This window comes from Hyperolius riggenbachi, chromosome 4, assembly GCF_040937935.1.
Source record: "Hyperolius riggenbachi isolate aHypRig1 chromosome 4, aHypRig1.pri, whole genome shotgun sequence".
Lineage (NCBI taxonomy): Eukaryota > Metazoa > Chordata > Amphibia > Anura > Hyperoliidae > Hyperolius > Hyperolius riggenbachi.
Window position 1 is genome coordinate 422721296 of NC_090649.1, and position 24307 is coordinate 422745602.

The 24307-nt window shown below is 40.2% G+C and overlaps 1 protein-coding gene and 1 long non-coding RNA gene across 2 annotated transcripts; one reads left to right on the forward strand and one right to left on the reverse strand.

Annotated features, from left to right (window-relative positions):
- Positions 1 to 1067: 1067 nt before the first annotated feature.
- On the reverse strand, positions 1068 to 6433 carry LOC137570913 (uncharacterized). Its single transcript, XR_011031233.1, has 2 exons — positions 6360 to 6433; positions 1068 to 1313 (listed from the first exon to the last, which is right to left on the reverse strand). It is a non-coding gene; the product is annotated as an uncharacterized lncRNA (long non-coding RNA).
- Positions 6434 to 8501: 2068 nt separating this feature from the next.
- LOC137504839 (piggyBac transposable element-derived protein 4-like) lies at positions 8502 to 10376 on the forward strand. Its single transcript, XM_068233430.1, has one exon. The coding sequence runs from the start codon at positions 8502 to 8504 to the stop codon at positions 10374 to 10376; it is 1875 nt and encodes a 624-aa protein (XP_068089531.1).
- Positions 10377 to 24307: the final 13931 nt, after the last annotated feature.

Consider the following 24307-nt stretch of genomic DNA (forward strand, 5'->3'; position numbering starts at 1 on the left):
CTGCATGCAGGCTTTGTATTAAAGTCTATGTTCCTGTCTCCAGTGCAGAAAAGTATCCATCGAGTCAAATAGTGTCTACAATATGAAATAATGCCTCCAAAGAAATATCCACAATCCAATTTGTATTGGGGAACGTATCCCAAGCAAGTCATAAAAACAATTAAAATGTTAAAACCCCATAAGTGGGTAGGAGCAGGAGGAAGCAATAGGGGGTGCAGAGGTTGCGACCGCATCGGGGCCCTTGGGCCAGAGGGGCTCCGAGTGGCCCTCCCCCAACTGCAGTATTTGCTCTCTATTGGTCCTGTGCTCATAATAAACACTTCTATAGATACTTTGAATAGTAGGGATCATTAACAAACTGTTCCCCATTCCCTTCTTGCACCTCTGACACTGTAGTTGCCATTGGCAGGTTTTGGTGCCCCGTATCAATTGTTATGTATAGAGTACTTGGGGGTCCCCATTGTAAAAGTTGCATCGGGGCCCATAGCTCCTTAGCTACACCACTGGGTAGGAGCTTCCACAAAATATAACAAAACAAAAGTCTATGCATTGTTATCATATCAAATGTTATACATAATCCAGGAGAAAGGATGGATGACAATTCACATACATTACTTATGGTCAGAATGATAATTACCTTTGTACAGTATACAATAAATTCTCTGACACTGCAATGTTAGTGTATTAAAAATAGAATAGAAATGATCTTACCCAATCCTGTAATCATCAATATAGTAAGTGCTACCGCCTTACGTCCCTTGCTTGGGATACATTCCCTAATAAAAATTGGATTGCGGATATTTCTTTTGGAGGCATTTTTTGACATTGTAGACACTATTTGCCTAGATGGATACTTTTATTAATATAAGCTAGCAACATGTCCATGGCACCTGCCCCAATCACAGGTACTTTGCTGTTTTTCTTTTGTTGTTTTGCAGTCTCCATTGTAGTTCACATTCATTATAACGTGTGTGCTATGCAATTGACCAACCTGAACCCAGCCTTACTTCCGTGACTAACGCAATCCTTATAGAGTCACTGAGTTTTGGTAAATGAACGAATCATGGTTGTGCAGAATTCTTGGCATCTTTTAATAACAGACTCAATGATATTTCATGTCATGTTAAACTTTGAAATTGTTTAAACCCAACCCACAGCCCTACTTCTCTAGAACTTTATTCTGGACTTCTTTTGATATCTGTTTTGTCTTCACGATGCCACGTTCCACAAACAGGTACATTTATTTTGAAATGATGTGGCACCAAGTGTTCCTCAAGTCATAGAAATTGGATAGTACAGGAAATGAAACCAGGCTGAAATACAAAAAAAAAAATCTTAAAATATTTTTCATTTATTAATATTAAAATCTTTTTTATTACATTTTTAAATTGTTTATAGGAAAACCACTGTACCTATATACTGTCTTTTTCTGTCTGACCCTAATTCCTGCATAAAGGCTCTCTCAATAGCACATGTCAGAGGAATGTCCCTCTAAATTCTCCTCTTGATGTAATCAATAAAATTTGAAGCTGGAGCCACCACTGTGTTTTATTATAATGGGCCTGATGCAATTGTCAGACTCGCCAGCGTTAAATGCTGGTGAGTTCGATAATATTGTTGTCTGATCCAATTGCATTTAGCCCTAGGCAGGGTGTTAAAAAAAAAACTTGTTTGGACGATATTATCACCCAGCAAGTTCCTTACACCCTATCCTATTACACTTTGCATGCCTCCAGGAAGCATCGCAGACATAAGCAAAAAAGCAGGTCTAAACTTGTTAATGCACGTCATCACCGCTGCATCTGGAGGCCCCCCAGAGATCCCCCTTGGTCTGCCGCTCATCTCTGAAGCCCCCCACGTGGCAATGCAAGCACCCCAGAGCAATTTACCTCCTGCAGCTGAACATCTTCCACAAGTCCCGTCATGTAATTACAGAGTATGAATCACTGTAATTACTCTCTCTGTATCTCCTGCCAGGGCTCCCCATTGGTCCACTGTCTGGACCAATGAAAATGGCTCAGACCGTGGACCAATGGGGAGCCCCAGCGGAAGATTCAAAGATGCTTTGCCAGGACTGTGCTGTAGAGAGAGAGTAATTACAGTGACTCATACACTGTAATAACACGGCGGAACTTGCGGCGAGAGGCGCCGGATGTTCAGCGGTGGGAGGTAAATTGCTTCAGGGTACCTGCACAGCTACGTTTGGGGCTTCAGAGATGTGTGGCGGCCCAGCGGGAAGCTCTGGGGGTATCCCTATTAAAGGAGACCCCAAGATGCAGCGGTGGAAGATTTCAGCGGGTGTGCGCATGTGTGGGTAGAGAGGCCGTGGTGCTGAAGGACAGCCCCACAGGGTAAAACCTCGCTCCACATCGCACATAACATGGGAGCATCATTCAGGCTTTTGTCTGAGTAATGTTCACTAATGATCGGCCATCGCATGAGTAAAACTGCCAATAGGATTTGCCGGTAATTCTCGTGCGTTGGCAAGGTGATAAGTAGCCCGCATCTGCAAGCTACTTATCACCTGGAATAGCATCAGGCCCAATTTATCTTATGTACGAGGCTTAGTGAAAAGCAAACTTTCAGTAGAGATGGAGATAAGGGAATAATCAGCACTGAGGCCTTGTTCACATTGCGTTCCGTTCGCGTGTCTGTCCGCGTTGGGCTGTTTTTGAGGCGTCTTTTTTTTCCCGGTTCCCTGCGCTTGGGTGGGCGATTCGTTTTTGTGCTAAGTGGTTTTCTAAGAGTTTTTTCCAAGCGGTTTTGTAATTCACTCCCTGGCGTCAGGAAGTGCACTCTTTTACCCGGAAAAGAATAAATACAATGTATTTATTCTTAAAAACGTGAACGCAATCGCTACACAAAGCGATTTTGTGAGTGTTTTGTCTTTCTCCTATACTTTCTATTGAGGCGGATTTGCCTCAAAAATGGTCCACGCACCAGTTTACTGAACGGACAACCCGTGCTGATATGAACCTTCTCATAGACATTCAATGCACAAGCGTTTGGTGTGCAATTTTAAAAATCGCCCGCATGTAAAAAAAAACTGAAAACGCCTCAGAGTGACTGAAAATCCTTCACAATAGAAGCATTGCTGAGCTGAGCTATGTTGAGGAGGACATTATAGAGATTTTAGGGTATAAGTAAGCATATTTGGAACAGAGATTTGTCCCTCTAATATGCGGCATTGCTTTCTTTATTGGGTAAGGGAGTTGAGTAAAAATATTGTTCATGGGCATGAGGTAAACTACAGCTGATGATGGGGTTAATATCAAAATGTATCCCATGAATCACCTCTTCTTTCCTATTTCTCATTCAAAATAAGTTGTTTCTGACTAACTTAACATCAGCTTCAGGAAACAGACTGCCATGTCAGCTCAGGAGCCCAACCTCCCATGGTCACTTCTGGGAAAGGTTGGGATGCTCCCAACTCTCCTTCTCTTCCTTCATCACAGACTGTGGGGGAGATAAGGCCACCAACCTCCAACCCTGTAGTGGGGGGCATTGCTTCAGTGTCTGATGGAAGAGGTGTGATTAGCATAGGATGCGATGTGAAGGCTAATGAGATGCAGTGCAGGGAGGAGATGAAGGAAGCAGAGATGAAGCAGCTCGGATAATCCTGGCTGCCCTCTCAGATGGATGGATGGAGGAATGAAAGGAGAGTAAATTGAGATATGGGGGCGGGGGGGGGGGGGGGGGGTTATAAAGGAGAAGCTAGGTTAGTAATGCTGAAAAAAAAACTGTTCTAGCTAAGCACAATGGACAACAGCTTATGATGTCACTGGTTCTTCCCTGTGAGGTAATCAAATGTTCAACTTCAACAGGTTGTGTCTAAATGACCACTATTGCTTGTGGTCACCTGTCAGGGGTGGATGTGGTTTTAATACATGCCAGTGTTCTGGAGGATTTATGCTGAAGCATCTAACCCAAGAATGTAGTCTGCCATTCATTTTCCAGCCATGCAAATTGTTGATGTTGCCTATAAAATACTGTGGGAAAAATGTGTTGTACCTGGTACACACCATACAATTTCCCACAGATTGATAGGTTGAATCGATCATTTCCAACAGTTCCGATCAGGTTTCTGGTCATTTTTTTAATCACTTCTGTACAAAATCAATCGGAAACCTGATTGGACCTGTCAAAAATGGTGATGGGAAATTGCATGGTGTGTACCAGGCATTGGAGTTACACCAGTTCAATAACAGCAATCGGTGGCATAAAATCCAAATTAAATTCCCTTTAGTCCAGGTTTGAAACCTACAGAATATCGAAATGTCCAAAGAGGGGGATATACAGTATATAGCAATATAATACGGTGCAGCACAGTGGCGTAGTGGGCAGCATGGTGGCATAGTGGTTAGCACGCTTGCCTTGCAGAGCTGGGTCCCCAGTTCGAATGCCAGCCAAGGCACTATCTGCACTGATGTTGTATGCTCCCCCCGTGTCTGAGTGGGTTTCCTCCCCCCCCAAAAAATAGATAATTTAATTGCCTTTATGCTAAAGTTGGCCCTAGACAACGATACATACACTACACGATACATCAATAGACATATGACTATGGTAGGGATTAGATTGTGAGCCCCTCTGAGGGACAGTTAAGTGACAAGACAATATACTCTGTACAGCGCTGCGGAAGATGTTGGTGCTATATAAATAAGATAATACCTTTTTCTTTACTTAAAGATACTCTGTAACAAAAAAAACATCCCCTGGGGGGTACTTACCTCGGGAGGGGGAAGCCTCAGGGTCCCAATGAGGCTTCCCCATCCCTGTAGCTGCAGGCAATCCAGCGCTGGCTCCCCCGAAGTGACCCACAATCCTTGCTCTACAAGCCTGACAAGGCTTGCTATAGTTACCTTCCCTGGCTCCAGCGGGGGTGCTGTTGTGGCTTTCAGCACAGCGAGAGGTAGAAATAGCCGATCTCTGTCGGGTCCGCTCTACTACGCAGGCGCAGGAGACTTATGCCTGCGCAGTAGAGAGGACTGACAGCGATCGGCTATTTCTGCCTATCTCCAAGCAGAGAGCCGATACTGCGCCTGCGATGGAACCGGGAAGGTAAATATTTACATCCCCGCTGTTCGGAGGGGCACAGCGAGACCACCATGGGACACAGGAGGACAGGGGAAGCCTCAATAAGATCCGGAGGCTTCCCCCACCCGAGGTGAGTGCCCCCCAGGGGAACTTTTCCTTGTTACAGGTTTTCTTTAAATAAATTCATGATTTGTCTTCTTTTTGCATGCCACTTAATTAACAATCCATTGCAAGTACAGTAAAGCCAGAGCAGCACAAAGAAAATGTAGACACAGCCAGATCTTTGTTTAAAGTAAAAAGAAAAAGGAAAGAAAAAAGAAAGAAGGAAAATAAAAGGGTTTGCAGCTCTCTCTGTAGGATTAAACACTGGAAACTCACAAGTAAACTTATTAGAGCTCCTATTTCTTAATATCAGCCAAACCAGGCAGGGATATATTTTGCTTGTTTTCATCTCTTGCCGCATCTCCCCCGGCCTCCTGCCCCGTGCACAGCATGTGGTCATTCATTAAAGTACGCCATAACATAAATAAAGAAATGGCCACTTTTCTTGTCAAATTGCTGACATGGTGTTTTAGCACTATATGAAGTTGTTGAAAGTGATGGATTTTCAACATAGATATCATTACCAAACAGATAATGTCCTAAAAAATCCACACGAGAAACAGCCAAAGATCTCAGCGAGATTCCTAAGACAATGCAGGCAACATGAAAGGGGAGCTCTCGTGGATACAGCAGCTTAGGCTCTTGAAAGTACTGAGGAATTTACATTTCCATACAGCATTTGTGTATGTAAAACAAGAGCCTAGGCTATGATTTTACCTCCTGTTTTGAAAATATGAAAAAGTGCAGTCTAGCTATTATTTTTATATACAAATACACAGTCCAGAAATGGTTCGAGCTCCGCTTGTTTGACTACTTTTGATATAGCTTTACTTATATCATTAAAGCAAATAAATGACAATTTGAATGCTTATGATAGCGATTGAGCCAAGCTTTTCAAACCATTGTATTTGCTTTTATTGTAGCTCTAGCACACACTTTTTATTTTAGTTTGGGATGGGAAGTGGGTGGGTTATATAAATTGAAAGTACACCATGGAGGCTGACATGTTTATTTCCTTTTAAACAATACCAGTTGCCTGGCTGTCCTGCTGATTTCTTTAACTGCAATCGTGTCTGGTTCGCACATCCAAAACAAACATACAGCTAATCCTGTCACATTTTCGTCACACACATCTGATCTGCATTCTTTTTCAGGGTCTATGGCTAAACATATTAGCGGCAGAGGATCAGAAGGATAGGTGTGTTTTAGGTATTTATGGTTACCTGGGCCTCTGCAGAGGAGATTTTTCTTTAATTCCCATTCTTCTTGCAGCTGTCACAAAGACATGAAATGTGAGGAATCTTCTCAGAAAGGACACCGATGGCAATACAAACTCAGTCAACAATACTCTAACCATTTAACGCCCTGCTGTAGATTGTGTTTTTATTACTTTCTCTGCATCTTTAGGATTTTCACTACGTTTCCTGTTCTCTGTGACTCTGATACTGTGACAGGAAATGAGCACATTCCCCCAGCCCAGCTAAAACCTCAGCACAAGAGACTTTTACCAGACGTCGTAACCCTTCCTCTCTATGTCCAAAGCTAAAATTGTTGTTTGAGGCAGTAGTTCCATTTTCAAGTAAAATCCTCTTTCGTTACCGATTCCATCAGGGCTCATCCTGCACAAGTCATTTTGTGGTAAAACAGTTACTCTGTAGCCAGCTAGGCAATTTGAAACTGACTCTGAGGTCTTCACTTCTTCACAAGACTGGATAAATCTCTCCACCCCTTGATACCAAACAACAAGCCTGGCCGGGAGTGTCCACAATGCCCCGTGGCCACCAGAAGTGGCACAATGTTTTGTGAGGAGGGAGATGCTATCTCTCCCCTTCTTGCAATGCACCACCACCACCACCGATGTCGGCTAAAGGTGTTGGTGTCCAGAGCTGAAGGAGGAACTTTACTGAATACACCTTGATAATTAAAATTGCGTAATGTTTACAATATTACTTTAGGAATTGTTTATTCAATGTTTGCCCATTGTAAAATATTTCTGTATCCTGATTTATATTCTTAAATTTATCACAGATAGTGACATCACTAGGAGGAGAGGGCTTCATGACATCATAATCTAGACTAAGCACCCCTGGGAAGGCGGGGTTACATACTAATATACTGCAATATATAGATATAGGAAGTGTTTCTAATGCTCAAAGCAAGATACTGTAATACACATAGAATTGGGTATCCTGAATAACGTAGTACATTCTTCTATACGTTGTTGCAGTGCCTCTTGAATGTGGTATGGCAGAGAATATGAACAGGAGGCACCCAGGTTGTAATAATACAGCGATAAAATCAATACAAGGAGGTGGCTTCCCACCATAGTAGAGCTCAGCTTGTTTTGTTTTTCTGTTTATTTTAATTACTTATGAACCCCTTCTCTACCCTGGTCATTTTCACAGTTCAGCTCAGCTCTGATTACTTTGGCAATAACTTTATCAATAATTATCACAAGTGAATGATCTATATATTGTTTTTTTTTCAGGACAAATTAGGCTTTTATTAGTAATTACCTTATTCTCTATGCATTTTAAAAGGAAAATAAGGAAAAAAGTGAAAAAATACACAATTTATCCACTTTCATACATTGTAGCTGGAATGTAAACAGTTATATTGTACATTAACCACTTTCGGATTTCCCAGACGCTTAACTACGCCCCTATTGACTTAATTAGCGGATCAGGGGCGTTTATAAACGCCCCTGCCGCTATTGTGCTGTGCGGGCGCGATCGCGCGCGTGCACGCGCGCGCTCCCGCGCGCCCCCGATCCCGCGCGCTCCCGCCCGCGGGTGCGCGCCCCCGTGCGTGCACGTGCACGTGCACCAGCTTCATTTATTTCTGGGTGGGATTGATGAATGGGAGTAATTACTCCCATCACCAATCAGATGCCTGTAACCATGAATGAGCACTGCTATAAGCCAATAGCAGTGCTCATTCATTTGTGAGGTTTACAAACAATGTTGCCAGCACTTGAGAAGATACAGTTACCTTGTAATCACTCCTGAGAGGATTACAAGGTAACTGGATCTTCTTTTCTTGTATTCTGACTGCCACCTAGAGGATTTTATAAATATACCAGGACTGATAAATAAATATACCAGGACTATATACCCCTGATCAACCCTGATCAACCCTGATCAACCCTGATCAACCCTGATCACCCTGATCACCCTGATCAACCCTGATCACCCTGATCACCCTGATCAACCCTGATCTAATCCTAGCCTCCCTTGCTTTTTTTTATAGAATATTATTTCTGCTGTATTTTTGTGGACTCTTTTTTTTCTCTCTCTTTTTTTTTTTTTTTTACAATTTGCCTCTATACAATTATAGTGTATATCCTATATACATTTTCTATAAAGATGGCAAAGAGAATGTATTCTTTGCAAGAGGCGTTCGCCATTCTGGAGCGTGACAGTGACAGTGACAGTCACAGCAGCAGCGAATTTGAGGATGATTTGGAGTCCACAGATATTGATTGGCTGCCGTCCGAGTCAGAAAGCGACTCAACGGACAGCGATTCTGAGTCTGCTGGGCCATCCACAGCTCAGCCATCTAGGAGCGCGGAGCAGGCAAGGGGCATTAGTGACACTGACACTGCTTCTGAAGGAGGGTCACCTATAGCTACCTCCAGCAATGCCATCCCAAGAGGTCAGAGGGCTGCCAGGCCAAGGCAGAGCATGCCAGCAAGGGTACCACAGAGGGAACCACTACCCTATGATCTAAGGGACCCACAATGGTCAGCATCTAATATGGAGACCCCTAACCTCCCTCCCTTCACAGCCAGGAGTGGCCTATTAGTGGACACCAGCAACATGCAGCCCATTGACTTTTTTGAACTTTTTTTGCCAGAGAGCTTCCTGCAGTATGTCTGCGATCAGAGCAATATCTATGCCCAGCAACGCATAGCAGACCATCCCACCTGTGTGTTAGCTTCCCACTGGACCCCTGCAACTACCCGTGATTTGAAAGTTTTTTTGGGATTGACTTTCGATATGGCCCTTTCTCCATTACCTGAACAGCAACTGTACTGGACAAAAAATCCAATCCTCTGCATCCCAATTTATTCGTCCAGAATGTCCAGACGCCGCTACCAAATGCTGCTAACCTGCTTGCATTTTAGCAATAATGCAGACCACCTCCCACCTAACGACCCAGCCCATGACCGACTATTTAAATTGAGGCCCTTCATCGACCATTTAAATAGAACTTTTGCAGAAAAATACATGCCAGAGCAAAGAATAGCCATCGATGAGTCCTTAATCCCTTTCCACGGGAGGCTGGCAATCAAACAATATATACCCAACAAAAGGTCACGGTATGGGATAAAACTGTACAAGTTGTGCGAAAGTGGGAGTGGCTATATCTATTCACTAAAAGTTTATGAAGGGAAGGACAGCTTAATACAGCCTCCTGGATGCCCTCCCTACATGGGTACAACAGAGAGGATAGTACTGGACCTCCTCAACCCTCTACTCCACCAGGGTTACCACCTTTACGTGGACAATTTTTACACGAGTGTTCCACTGTTCAAACATTTATTTTCAGTCCAGACTCCAGCCTGCGGAACTGTCAGGGCAAATCGCAAAGGCCTGCCATCAGAGGTCGTTCATAAAAAACTGAAGAGGGGGGAGACCTGCAGCCAACGGAGCAACGAGCTGCTCGCTTTAAAATTTAGAGATAAGCGCGATGTCTTAGCCCTCACCACCATCCACACCGAGGCAACAACAACTGTGAGGACTCGTAGTCGGGAAGTAGTAAAACCACTGGCCATCGCTGAGTACACCAAGTTCATGGGGGCAGTGGACTTGTCCGACCAGGTTTTGGCACCATACAGGCTCAACAGGAAGAGGAAGATCTGGTACAAAAAAGTGGCTCTATATTTTTTCCAGATGTGCCTCCAAAACGCCTTTGTCCTGTACAAAAAATCAGGTAACAGGGACTCTTTTTTAAAGTTCCAGCTGGCAATAATTACATGTCTCCTTTTTGAATCTGGACAACCTGCCCCAAACCCAGACCAACTTCGTGCAGAAAATGTTGCCAGATTTGAGGGAAATCATTTTCCTGCCCCACTCCCCCCAACTGCATCAAAACCATACCCCCAAAAAAGGTGCAGAGTTTGCAGGAAAAATCACGTTCGAAGGGACACACGATATCATTGTCCGAAATGTCCGTCCAAAGCAGCACTATGCCTTAATCCCTGCTTTGAGACCTATCATACAGTCCTTCATTATTAGTTTTTTTTTTTTTTTTTTTTTTTTTTACCCTTTCACTGCCCTTTTTTTTTATGGTATAATTGAACTGTATTTGACTCTCCGGATCTGACCTCTGGCATGGCTGACAACCACTCTATGGAATTCGACCCCTGGCATAACTAACGACCACCCTCTGAACTCTGGCATGGCTGCCGAATTACCCTCTGACCTCTGGCATGGCTGATCTACCAAACTCTGACCCTTGGCATGGCTGCCGGACACCTTCGGACCTCCTGACTTCCACCTTTCTACAGCTTCTACAATGGTGAGTACCAATTTGTGTATGTTTAAAGACATTGTGAAGCCCTCAGTATACTTTGCTAAAGCCTTGTACACACTTTCAAGTATGATTGGCCAATCACTGATCAATTTTACTATTGAATCTTGAATAATATGAGCAGATTGTGTAGGTAAACCCTCATACTACAGTATGAGCGTTTACCTGCACAATCTGCTCATACTATTCAATATTTGTTGACTCTCATACTACATGGCAAGGTGGTACAATTGGTCAGTGATTGGCCAATCTTAATTGAAAGTGTGTACTGGACTTAAAAAAAGAATGACACTTTGGGGAGAAAATTGGCCTTGAAAAAGCTGTTGGTGCTACTTGTGGTTATCAGTGTGCGGTGTGCCCAAGAAGCTATCTGATGATGTATATAGGGTATCATTTTAACCGTGACAAGCGAGAGAATATAATTTGGGATGTAGTATTGTTGAAGTCTATGTCATGTGATTTTTTTTTCTCGCCAAACTGAAGAAAACTGTAAAAAAATGCTATTTTCAAACTTCTGGTATAATTTCAGCAAAAGGGCATGAATCCAAATGTTACAAAATATGTTTATCTGAGTAGGCCTAGGTCTCTAGTTTTCAGAATGGTTTGGTTTATGACCTGTACTGAATGTTCTGAGACACCAGGGGCTTTGCCAAGAAAGAATTACTGTATTACTTTTGTTGCAAAAAATGGCCTTGAAAAATCCAATGGTGCTACTTGTGGTTATCAGTGTGTGGTGTGCCCAAGAAGCTATCTGATGATGTATATAGGGTATCATTTTAACCGTGACAAGCGAGAGAATATAATTTGGGATGTAGTATTGTTGAAGTCTATGTCATGTGATTTTTTTTTCTCGCCAAACTGAAGAAAACTGTAAAAAAATGCTGTTTTCAAACTTCTGGTACAATTTCAGCAAAAGGGCATTAATCCAAATGTTACAAAATATGTTTATCTGAGTAGGCCTAGGTCTCTAGTTTTCAGAATGGTTTGGTTTATGACCTGTACTGAATGTTCTGAGACACCAGGGGCTTTGCCAAGAAAGAATGACTGTATTACTTTTGTTGCAAAAAATGGCCTTCAAAAATCCAATGGTGCTACTTGTGGTTATCAGTGTGCGGTGTGCCCAAGAAGCTATCTGATGATGTATATAGGGTATCATTTTAACCGTGACAAGCGAGAGAATATAATTTGGGATATTTGACAACTGAAACCTATGTCATGTGAATTTTCTTTAGCAAGAAACTGAATGAAAAGCAATAAAATTGTTATTTTCATATACTCGGCACCAAAATAAAACGCTTGTAAAAAAACCCACAAGTGACATAATTGAAAATACAATACATAAATAGCTACCTTAGTCACTCAGCTTTTTAAATATGTATGCCATGATGGTATATTACTGTTACTTTTACAGATAAGGGCTTTTAATTACTGATAGATGACAATGAAAAAACAGAAAACAGAAAACTGAAAAAATGTGCCTTTATTTCCAAATAATATATTGTCGCCATACATTGGACAACTAGGAACATTATTTAAATGTTGTGATAACCGGGACAAGTGGGCGGATAAAATGTGTTGGTTTTATCTATGGTATCTTTGTCTATTTTAAAACTACAGTGGTTGGAAATATAGAAATAGTGTATCTTTTCATTTTTTTCTCTTTTTTCTCTTTAAAATGCATAGAGAATAACATTATTACTAAAATAAAATATCACCCTTGAAAAGCCTAATTTGTGGCGAAAAAAACAAGCTATAGATCATTCACATGTGATGAGTAGCAATAAAGTTATCAGTGAATGAATGGGAGGAGCGCTGAAATGTAAAAGTTGTTTTGGTTTTAAGGGAAGAAAACCTGTGATCCTGAAGTGGTTAAACCTACACATTTTGTTTGTTTAATGTTTTTTTATTTACATTTGTTTTGAGAGTCAATCTGGCACTGTCTGCTCATGGCATGTGTATTTTATACTTTTTTACTAATTAACTCTGTTATTGAATTCCCTGGGGGGAGAAGAGGGGTTTGCTGTCGTTGCTTTTCAACTCTCTAGAGTTTTTATCAGCTCAGAGATAAATAAACAGTGTTATCTAAGATTTTGTAGGGAGGAGAGTGCAGAGACTTATATTCACGTCATAGGGATAGGAAGTGGTTAAGTAATAAAGTAAACATATTTATTATTACTTAACTGTACTGTGTAGTGCATTAAAAGTGAATGACGGCTGTGTGCAGGTTCTAAGTTAGTCCTTAAAGTGAACCTCCAGATTAAAAATCTACTCAGCAGAACTGAAAAGACTTGGTGTTTCTTTAACAGTTTCACAGCATTAGAACTTTGGTCTTCTTATAGAAGTCTCATTTTTAGCTGCATGTTTAGCTAAGCTCCGCCCCATCAAAGAAAACTGCCCGGGCCTTTTTTGCCTGATGCTGTGCAAAGCATGATGGGATTTCCTATGTTGTTATTCACGTTGCCCGGCAACTGGGAGGGGTGATCAGGTTACAGGACAGTTGGAACTGTGTCTCATGCTCCCTGTCACCTTCTTTCAACCAAAAAGATGGCTGCCCTTATGAAATCACAAACCTTTGCCTGTTCTTTTAAAACAGGGTGGGTAAGAGATTATATTACCTATCTATTTTAATTAACATAACTAATGTAACTTAAAGACAGTATGTTTGTTTAGGCTGAAGTTCCTCTTTAAGTCAAGTAATCAAAATAGGTTGAAAGCCACCATGAGTCATTCATAACACCAAGTGCCAGTAATTGATGTGGAATTTGCACATATTCAATCATTTCTTTATATAGTTAGGTGCAATTTCAATCACTTGCACTGAATCTTGGAAACAACTAAGCAGCTAAATTACAGTACCATCATATTAAACTGGTCACAAAATCCAGTTGTGGGTCCGATCCAATTCACTTTTTCTCTTAAGTTTTCTCCTAGGTGATATTTCACGTTATAAATAAAATGCCTTTTAAAGGATACATCCAGGCAAAGTCAAAAACAAAAATTCACTTACTTTGGGCTTCCTCCAGCCCCTGGCAGCCATCCTGTGCCCTCACGGCAGCTCCGATGGCTTCCGGTCTTCTCCGCTGCAGAAGCCGACCGGCACAGTATGGCTGTCAGGGGCTGGAGGAAGCCCCAGGTAAGTAGATTTTTGTTTTTGATTTTGCCTAAATGTATCCTTTAAGCCCCCAGAAAGCAAGAAAATTGTTTTGACAGTACTTTTTCACTTAGGTTGTTTGTACTTGTTCAATTGCAGAGCACAAAATATATTTTTAACAGAAGATGGAAAGTAATCTCCTAGGAGAATACATTGGAGGAAAAGTGAATTGGATCGGGCCCAATTTGATCAAAAGCATTTAAAACATTTCCATCCACTTCAGTTATTTCTCTTTTGACAGCAAATCCTAATGTATATTGAAATGAATAGGAATAATAATCATGATTAAAATTTCAGATTTGTATGTAATTTAATACAATTCAAATAAACATTCTTTTGGTATGTGCGGGTTTCATAAAGTGAGCAGCACTGGCTTTAGCCTTTTTAGTCCCATATGCAATTCATTTTTTTTCTCCTGAGTTTTCTCCTAGGAGATGATTTTCATATTATCTTTAAAAATAACTTTTAGGTACTTTACAATGTTGGTGAAAAAAAAAAGTTGGTGAAAAAATACCATCAAAATTATTTTGAGTATTTTCTTGCTTGCTGGTGATTTAGAAAGCATTTTATGACAAAGCCCGATGTGCAATTCCCTATGTCACCGGAATTTTCTCCTAGGAGATCATTTTTCATCTTCTCTTTAACCACTTCACCACTGAGGGGTTTTACCCCCTGAGCACCAGAGCAATTTTCACCTTTCAGCGCTCCTTCCATTCATTCGTCTATAACTTTATCATTACTTATTGCAATGAAATGAACTATATCTTGTTTTTTCCGCCACCAATTAGGCTTTCTTTAGGTGGGACATTATGCCAAGAATTATTTTTTTCTAAATGTGTTTTAATGGGAAAATAGGAAAAATGTGGGGAAAAAAATAATTATTTTTCAGTTTTCGGCCATTATAGTTTTTAAATAATGCATGCTACTGTAATTAAAACCCATGAAATGTATTTGCCCTTTTGTCCCGGTTATAAAACAATTTAAATTATGTCCCTATCACAATGTTTGGTGCCAATATTTTATTTGGAAATAAAGGTGAATTTTTTTCATTTTTGCGTCCATCCCTAATTACAAGCCCATAGTTTATAAAGTAACAGTGTTATACCCTCTTGACATAAATATTTAAAAAGTTCAGTCCCTAAGGTAACTATTTATGTATTTTTTTTAATTGTAAATTTTTTAATTTTTTTTTAATTACAAAAAAAAAAAATGGGGAGTGTGGGAGGTAATGAGTTAATTTTATGTGTAAAAGTCATTTATTTGTATGTGAAAAATGTGTAGGGTGTAGTTTACTATTTGGCCACAAGATGGCCACAGTAACTTTTTGTTTTAATGCGACCTCCAAGCTTCCTTCCTGAAGCTTGGAGGAAGTATAATGAGGCTGGACACGTGAGTTTTTTCTCACAATGATCGCGCTGCCCATAGGAGAGCAGCGGATCATTGCGGGGCTTAGATCAACGAACGGGAATGGATTTTCCCGTTCATTGATCTCTGGGCGAGCGGGCGGCGGCGTGTTTACTAGCGGCGGGCGGCGTGTTTACGAGCGGGAGCGCGGACAGCGTCGGGAACGCGGAAAGTACGTATTTCTCCGTCCCTGGTTGTTAAAGGATGGAAAAAGGGGCGGAGAAATACGTACGCGCGGGGGTAAAGTGGTTAAAATAACTTTTCAGCACTCTGTAATTTAAAAAAAGTACCAAAAGTAGGTGAAAAAGTACTATTAAAATTATTTTCAGTATTTTATTGCTTGCTGGTGGCTTATAAAATACATTTTTGGCAAGAAGTTTTAAAAATATCACCTAGGAGAAAACGAAGGAGAAAAAGTGAATTGCATATGGGCCATAAGCTACGTACACACATACGACAACGATCGTTCGTTGTGATTGACTAACGATCTTTTAATTGACGAAAGAACGACCTAAGTAAAGTTAACTTTTAAAGGTATGTAACGATCTGATCGTTTGTTAATGAACGATCCGGAACAACGTCACATTCTGTTCCTGGAAGTGACATCATAGCAAGTTCCACCCGCATGTAACGAATGGTTCAAAATGTACGTTACACTGTAAAATTAAAGTTACGTATATTACATTACAGTAGGAGATTTCATACTGTAGGTATGTAGGTAGAGCATTTCCATAATATAGCGTTGACAAAACATACAAAAATACACTTTGTCCTGTTAAAATGACAATTATGGTATAATCATGTTGCAATTAACGTGTCACAGGACACATTCATAGAACGAACGTTACATCACGAAAAGCAACTGTTGCGCTTGCGCATAAAAATGAAAGGTTCTATGGAGATATAATGAAATGCGCATGTCAAGCCAAGTACGAACGACCGTTTTCTAACGATGTACTACTTTTGCAAACGATCGTTGTTTAAAAAAAATCCGGCAAGGCAGACCTTTCGTTTTAAAGATCTAGCTCGTCCATCGTTTGACTTAATGATCGTTGGATGTTTTTTTAAACGATCGTCGTTTTGAAATCGGAGAACGATCGTTTCAAACGACTATAGTCGCATGTGTGTACGCTCCTTTTGTGTCAATCCAATAACTAAAAAAAGCATAGGCCCAATCAGGACAATGTGACCATTTCCCTACTCCTGTCTTTTAGTAGATTGTCCCCACAGCATATAGATCTACTGTGTGCAGCCATTAATTGTGCTTTGAAATAACCATTTGTCTCTCCTTGGGCCTCTGGGCTGTGAATGAGAAAGGGGGATGTCGTTTTACAATTCATCATTCAAGAAAGATTACAGATGATGAATAAAATCTAGAGAAAAAGAGAAAACGATGCTCCCCATAGCAACTAATCACAAAGCTAGAAAATGTATGCAATAATCTGATTAATTGCTAAAAAAATCATCATTTACAGACTTGCAATATTTACCCATTATTTCATGATTTTCTGTATTGAGAAAACACCACCTTTTACATTCCAGCCAACATAACTGGCTATGAAGGAGCATCTGATATCTAATATATCAAATATCTACATTTCCATTTTTAAAGAATCTTTTGGACAGTAAAATTATGTAGTTATTCATTCCTCACAAATTCCTTGTGTGAAGTGAACCACTTGTGCCACGCCCTCCATTTGTCTCAGGCGTTTATGTCCTTGAATGCACATGCATGGGTGCCAATACATTATCGCATGTCCATGTAAGGTGAGGGGCAAGGACCAGCTGACTATTGTAAACTATAACCCCTCACTTTAATGCTGAGGGTGTGTGAGTGACCATGTGGATGGAATGGAGCAGACAGGGCAGGAATACAGAATTGTGTGTGTGTGTGTGGGGGGGGGGGGGGGTGGCAAGAGGAGGACACCTGGTTCAGCCACTTCCCAGCCAAAGAGGGCATGGTGTCGAAGAAATGTAGATTTAGTTAAAGAGAAACCTTAACGAAGAATTGAACTCCCAATCAGTAGCTGATACCCCCTTTCTCATGAGAAAGCTATACCTTTTCTCAAACGGATCATCAGGGGGCTCTGTATGGCTGACTTTGTGGTGAAACCCCTCCCACAAATGATGTCAGCGCCTCACAGCACTGAGGTACTGGCATCACACTGTGGAAGCCTTGTTGTATTGTGGGAAATAACAGCTTTTTACAACTGCCAAAAAAACAAGCATCGTCTCTTTACCATGACATCACCTGCCAGCAGTTAAAATGTCACCATGTGGTAAATGTCAATGTATATCAGAGAGAGGAAAGCTTTTGCAATGGGCAACCACTGACTAAATCATTTACACATCATTATTGTAAAAATGAAGCACTTTTTTATTACATTATTTTCACTGGAATTCCTCTTTAAGTGGGTTTTTTTTTATGTATTATAAGCATCCAACCCACCCCCTTCCTTTCTCTGGTCAGAACCCCAGCAGGTACCTGAATTTACATAGTAAATAGTGCTTTAGCACAGGTCTTTCCAGGAATCAAACTTTGCATCATTAGCAGGCAAAATCAGTTTTTGGTAGCCAGATTGTATTCTGGGCATTTTATTTTCCTTACCTCTCATAGTGAAGAAGCCTTAGGCTACGTTGCCAGTGGCCATTGCGTTCTTTGTAACAACAGGAATGCAATAAAACAGATAGCAAACTCTGTGTGTTGCATCACATACAGTGAAGTACAATGAAGCACACAGTCAATGAAAAGTATACATCACTGTCACAGTTAACGTGCATGTTTTGGGGGTAACATACTGTATGCAGTACACCACAACGCACCCGCTACACTGTGAACAAAGCATAGGTGGTGCATTGCAGTGCGGCAAGCCTCGATACAAAGCATCCTAAATGCCACAATGCACCATTGTGAACACAGCCTTAGGCCAGATTCCACACACAAGTTGTCATCCATGTGCTGGAAATCGCACACATTATCTGGCATTTCTTTCTGAATTTTAAAAACGTATGCAATTTTGTGTGTGCTTTAATGTGAATATGTGCATGCCTTTTTCCATATTAGGTGCTACCTAGCAACAAATGACCACATGACTACTTCCTTCCTGCCCATCCTGTGTATACCAATGCGGTATGCACACTTGTTTCTATGTGGCGCCATGCATTTAGATGCATCCTGCAAAAAAAAAAAAATGTTGCATCCTATCAGTCTTTTTCCAACACCAATTTGCATGCAAAAAAAAAATCACATAATATGGAAACTAGTCCATTGACTGTAGTGCATACTTAATGTGTGTTTTGGGGTTTTTTTTTGTCCACGTGATGTGAAAACAAGGCCTTAAAGGATGCACATAGAATTCTATCACTAGAGGCTACATGCAGTCTTATCCAGTCTCTGCCTTTCTAGCTTAGAAAAAGAAAAGTCTGGCCTTTTTTTCCAATACATTTTTATAGAACAAGTTAAATTCCTAACAAAGCTCAAGGTCAGCAGTTCAGGTTCCATTCATTCAGGAAATGAGGATGTGCTCTTTAAACAGGGGTATATTGATCTACATAGGAGGCAGATTATTATGTGAAAAGTGCTACACCCATTCTAAAACCCCAAGAATGGAAAATGAAGACAGTAAAAGTCCAATTTAGAAAGGACTTTAGCTGAAAAATTGAATATGTGTTCATAAAGATTTCAAAGGCGTCTAAATACAGCTATTAAGTTAAAATATATGCAATAGTTTGTTGATGCACTTTGAAAGACAGAATAACTATTCTGGAATCTATATATTAATATTAAAGCGGAATATAACCCAGCATTTCTTCTTTGCTCTAAAAAATTTTTTACAGCATATTATATACAACCAGCATTTTTTTTTACTAGAACAGCATTCAAAGGGTTACACACAGGCCTTGAAAGTTCAGTGCAGAGAAATCTGGAAGCATCAAAAGTGCAGATAATGTTATCTTGTGTTTACTTAATTGTATCAAGTGAGGAATGTGACACATTCTCTGACTCCTGGACACAGACAGACATTCAAAGCATTTCTGCCTTTAATACATAATGAATAAAACCAGTTATGAATAAAATGCAAAGTCAGCTCTCAACGCAAAAACTGTACTTTTGGGAACTTGTAGTTTCTAAATGAATAATAATACTTATGCACAAATGCAAATATGATAACTGCATGGCATATAAAAGTAGGAAAATATGTTTTTATTGAATATTATGTCAGGGTTTTATACCGCTTTAACAGTCATGAACAAATTGTTCTCTTCATAAGAAACAGCGGGCCCTATCCAATTCACTTTTCTTGTTAATTTTCTCCTAGGAGATAATTTTTCATTTTCTGTTTAAAAAAGTACCAAAAAGTAGGTGAAAAAGTTACTGCCAAAATGTTTCTTATTATGTTCTTGCTTGCTGGTGACCTATAATGCATTTTATTGATATTTATGTGAAAAAAATCAGACAGGAAAAAAAATTAATTGGATCGGACCCAATTTGTGCATAGGTCATTCTTCCAAAAAGCAATAACAAAAACAAAACAAAATAAAAAACAAATTACATATGAAAGCTGTCTACACCAACATACTGGTGTCCATCTTATACATAAAGACTATTTTTAGCACATCTTGGTGACAAAAAAAAGGATTTCTTAGTCGATATATACCCTGAGAAAAATGTGCAATTCAAAGTCCAATATAAATAATGTAAGTTGATAAAGTGAGGGAGCAATCAATAATCATCTGGTTTTACTACCTAGTTGGCAAACAGATTAGGCTTGCTTAAAAAGCAAAAGGGGATCGGCGAGCTGCTTAAAGGGGCCCATACACTCAGACGATTTTCTGGCCGACCGATCGATCCAAATCGATCGATCGATTGATCGATTGCAAATCGGTTGGCCAATCGACCGATCGATGGCCGATTTCGATCGATTTCAATGGTTTTCCATCGAACTGGCAGGGTGGAAAATCTGGGTCGATCTGATGAGATTGCTTATAATTTTGCATTGGCCTTAATGGAAATCTGATGGCAAAAAAATGCCATCAGATCGGATTTCAATAGATTGAAAACTGAAATCTATTGGAATTCTATCCTGGTAAAAAATGTTCTAAAAACGCATCAGATAGATCATCAGATGCATTTCTTATCTATCTGCTGCCAATCTGACGAGTGTATGGGCACCTTAACACTAGTATGACGGTGATATTTTAATTCTCGCATGGCTATTTGCACATTTCATTTGCTTGTCTCTTATGACTCCAGAGTGTCAGCTTCTGTGTCCTATGAAGAAAGACATTTCTCTAATATTTCAGCTCATTAATGATAAGACACACTATATAAAAATTCTCAAACATGAAAGGTGCCGTTAGAAACACATGAAAGAAAGCGCAAGGCTTTTTAAAGTAATCATATAAACAGAAGGGGATGCAGAAGAGCGCATCTGTTAGTAACAGTCAAAGCAGGCATCACTTTAGACAGCCTCTTCATCAAAGGCTTTCAGCCTGACACTGAGCGGGAGCATGCAAACATAACGCAGAGAAATAACAGCAAGACAGCTGTATTTAGTGCAGTTTCGGAGTGGAGACTCAGATTCTATCAAATACCTATCACTGGCTTACCTCAAGAAAAAAAAACACTATACCAAGCAGATTTTGGCTTCTAATTCAGGCAGCACAGTGGTTAGCTCTCTCGCCTTGCAGCGCTGGGTCCCTGGTTTGAATCCCAGCCAGGGCACTATCTGCACAGAGTTTGTATTTCCACCCTATGTCTCTGTGGGTTTCCTCCGAGCACTCTGGTTATCTCCCACACCCCAAAAACATACAGATGAGTTAATTGGCTTCCCTTAAAATTGGCCCTAGACCAGGCATGGGCAAACTCGGCCCTCCACCTGTTACGGAACTACAAGTCCCACAATGCATTTGCCTTTATGAGTCATGACTGTGGCCGTCAGACTCCTGCAATGCATTGTGGGACTTGTAGTTCCTTAACAGCTGGAGGGCCAAGTTTGCCCATGCCTGCCCTAGACTATGATACATACACTACACAATATAGACATAAGACTATAGTAGGGATTAGATTGTGAGCCCCTCTGAGGGACAGTTAGTGACAAGACAATATATACTCTGTACAGCGCTGTGGAAGATGTCAGCACTATATCAATAATAATAATATTACCTATATAATATACTGTACCTATATAATATACCTATATTACCTAATATTGCCTATAGTAAAAATAGCACTTCTAATGTATAAAAATAAGGAAAATAATGATACAAAATGATTGCTAATCTAAAAATGTTAATTATTTTAAGTGTATTTATTATAAGAACAAATACCGTAAGTGACATTATGTTTCAAATGCCAAATAAATAAAGACTAAATATTTTGTATATTATTATTCCAGCTTGTATGTTTTTCCTGTATTACAGACACGTTTCTGATCGCACAGGAAACCTGCCTTCAGCCCTTCTTACATCGTGCTACATACAATATTAAGGCTTTAGATCGAAATTAAATGGAAAATAAAATATATTGTGTGACTTATTGCAGTTTGAAATGGCATAGCAACTATTACACTATGCATGTCATTTATGGTCTTGTTCATAATATGGTCTCTACTGCCATCCTCTGGCAAGTTTAGGAAAACCATGCAAGAGAGTAAATGAAGCTGAGTAGGGAAAAAAAATGTATGGTGTCAATATTGATTCAGAGACAAATCATTCAGTCTAATTACAGCTCGTTAACAAATGCTTTCAATGCTAGTCAGAATCACAGTGTTATCTGCAATCACTACATTCAGCTATGTCACTGGCCACTGCAAGGCACATTAAAAAAATTAACAAATTTGGCACATAATTAACATAATTAGTGCATGGAATGATGAGACCATGATTACTGTGTAATTACAGCTATAGTCGTCACGTTTTTTTTTATACTGTATATGCATTTTATCACATTATTCACAGCTGCTCCACAATTAGCAATAGGATTGCCTAAACAGATCAGTTTATTCTATGGAAAACAAGCACGGCCAGTGTAGCTTCTGTAATAACAGACAGTAATCATATATTGGGCTTCTACCATCAGTCCGTCATTCATATGCATGTACTGGAAGGAGGCAGAGTGCTACCTTAAAGTAGCCATAGACATGAGATGGTATTGAAGTGAATTAATCTCTGACATAACATTCAATAAAAAAAATGTTTCTACTTTTTACAATACCCATGCAGTTACTATATTTGCTTTTGTGCACAAGTAATATTACATACAGTTTATCTGCTCTGAAAGCTGACATTGCATTGTATTCCATAGCTGATGTATTCATATATTAAAATCTTCTGGTGAGCTCTGCTTAAAGTGGATCCGAGATAAACTTTTACTCATTGAATAATTGTGTTCCTTTCATATAGTTTATAGGGCATTTCTCAAGCCAAATACTTTTTTTGTTTTATTTTAATACTCTAATTCCCTATAAACTAAACAAGCCTCGCCCACAGCTTTTCAGAGTGCCTTGGCATTTTCAGGCAGTAGCAAGAGCTTATAGGAGCTCAGTCTAGGGGGGGGGGGGGGGGGAGGAGAAGGTGTTACTAGCAATTGATTTCAGAGGCAGAGGGGAGGAGGAGAGGGAACTGAATTTACACACAGGCAAGCTTATAGTGATAGCATCTCCAGCCCTCAGCCTGTGACAATGTGGCAAACAGAACATGGCTGCCCTCATTGTATCACAGGAATAAATATTCATAAACTGTTGACGCTGTTTGCAGATAGATTTGCTGTGTAAACTATCTAAACTTTAGATAAGATATATAGACAAATTACTTGTTATAGTTAGTTTTTAATCTCGGATCCGCTTTAACTGTGTGCATGCTTGAAGCAGAGAGAGATCGTTTTCAGCTCAGCTAAGAATGTAACAACATCGGAATGCATACAGAAGACATTGTTATCTCCTCTTTGGATGCAGATCATAAGCTGAAGGGGCTTTCCATGGCAGGACAAAGTGCTGTGTTTAACTGTTTGAATGCTGTTCTACTACATTTGTTTTTCTGGTAGTAGGTTTAAAGCTGTAAGTAATCTTTTTTGAGCAAAGAAGAAATGCTGAGTTTCAGACTACTTTAAGGTACCCAAAGTTATGAATGGTTGGTTAATATAGCCGATTTTTGCTGTTTCGGCTGATTTCTGGTTACGTTCTGGCTAAGTTCTGGTTAGCCACTTCTTTTACCTGACAAAGAGTCTAGCTAACTGACACTAATTATGCAGATACTAATTAAGTTCCCTGTCTAAAGGTGACAGTTGTTCCAGTTTGACGTAGATGATCTCTTTTGCCCACTTCGTAAACTATTTTTTTTTCATTGTCAAAATTAGTTTCCTTAAATGGAAGAGCCCATATCCTGTGCTGTGTACAAGTAGAATAGAGAAGAACACCAATCCTCCCCCCCCCCCCCCCCCACCTCCACAGATGTAGACCTCCCGTGATGAGTCATGCTATTATTTAAGGGTTTCTTGTCTCCTCCAATTTTTGTTTATTGTGTAAGTGGATTACCGGTACACAGTACAATTATTTAGAAATGTGCTACAGCTCAACACCTTGTAGAACAGAAAAGGGGGAGGGGGGCTGTTTTTTTTTTTGTTTTTGTTTTTTGGATAAACCATGACCTGGGTAAATGAGAACCTTTACAAAAATATTCCCTGGCAATGTTGCTTTGTAATATATGGGCAAATTGCCCTATTTACTGCTTCAATGACCAACCCTGGACTGAGGGACATTCAACGAAGCAAAGCCTGAAGTCCCATTTCCAGTGGAAACTGCCCAGTTTTTGCAGACATTTTTCTCTGTGATGTCTATGGAGCAGTATGTAGATGTAGGCTGGTCATAGGTGTTTGCCAGTGTACTATTTGCACATTAAAGTATCTTGTCTATGCCCAGCATTATGCCTGTGGGCTTTCTTCAGCTGCTGCCAACTGAGTGCTGCTGTGGGATGGCAGCCTGTGAATGGACGATAAACTGTTTGTTTTCTTACTAGTGTGCTTACTAACGCCAAGTGTTGTTATTGACCAGGCCAGATGTCTGCACTGAACTCATTAGCCAT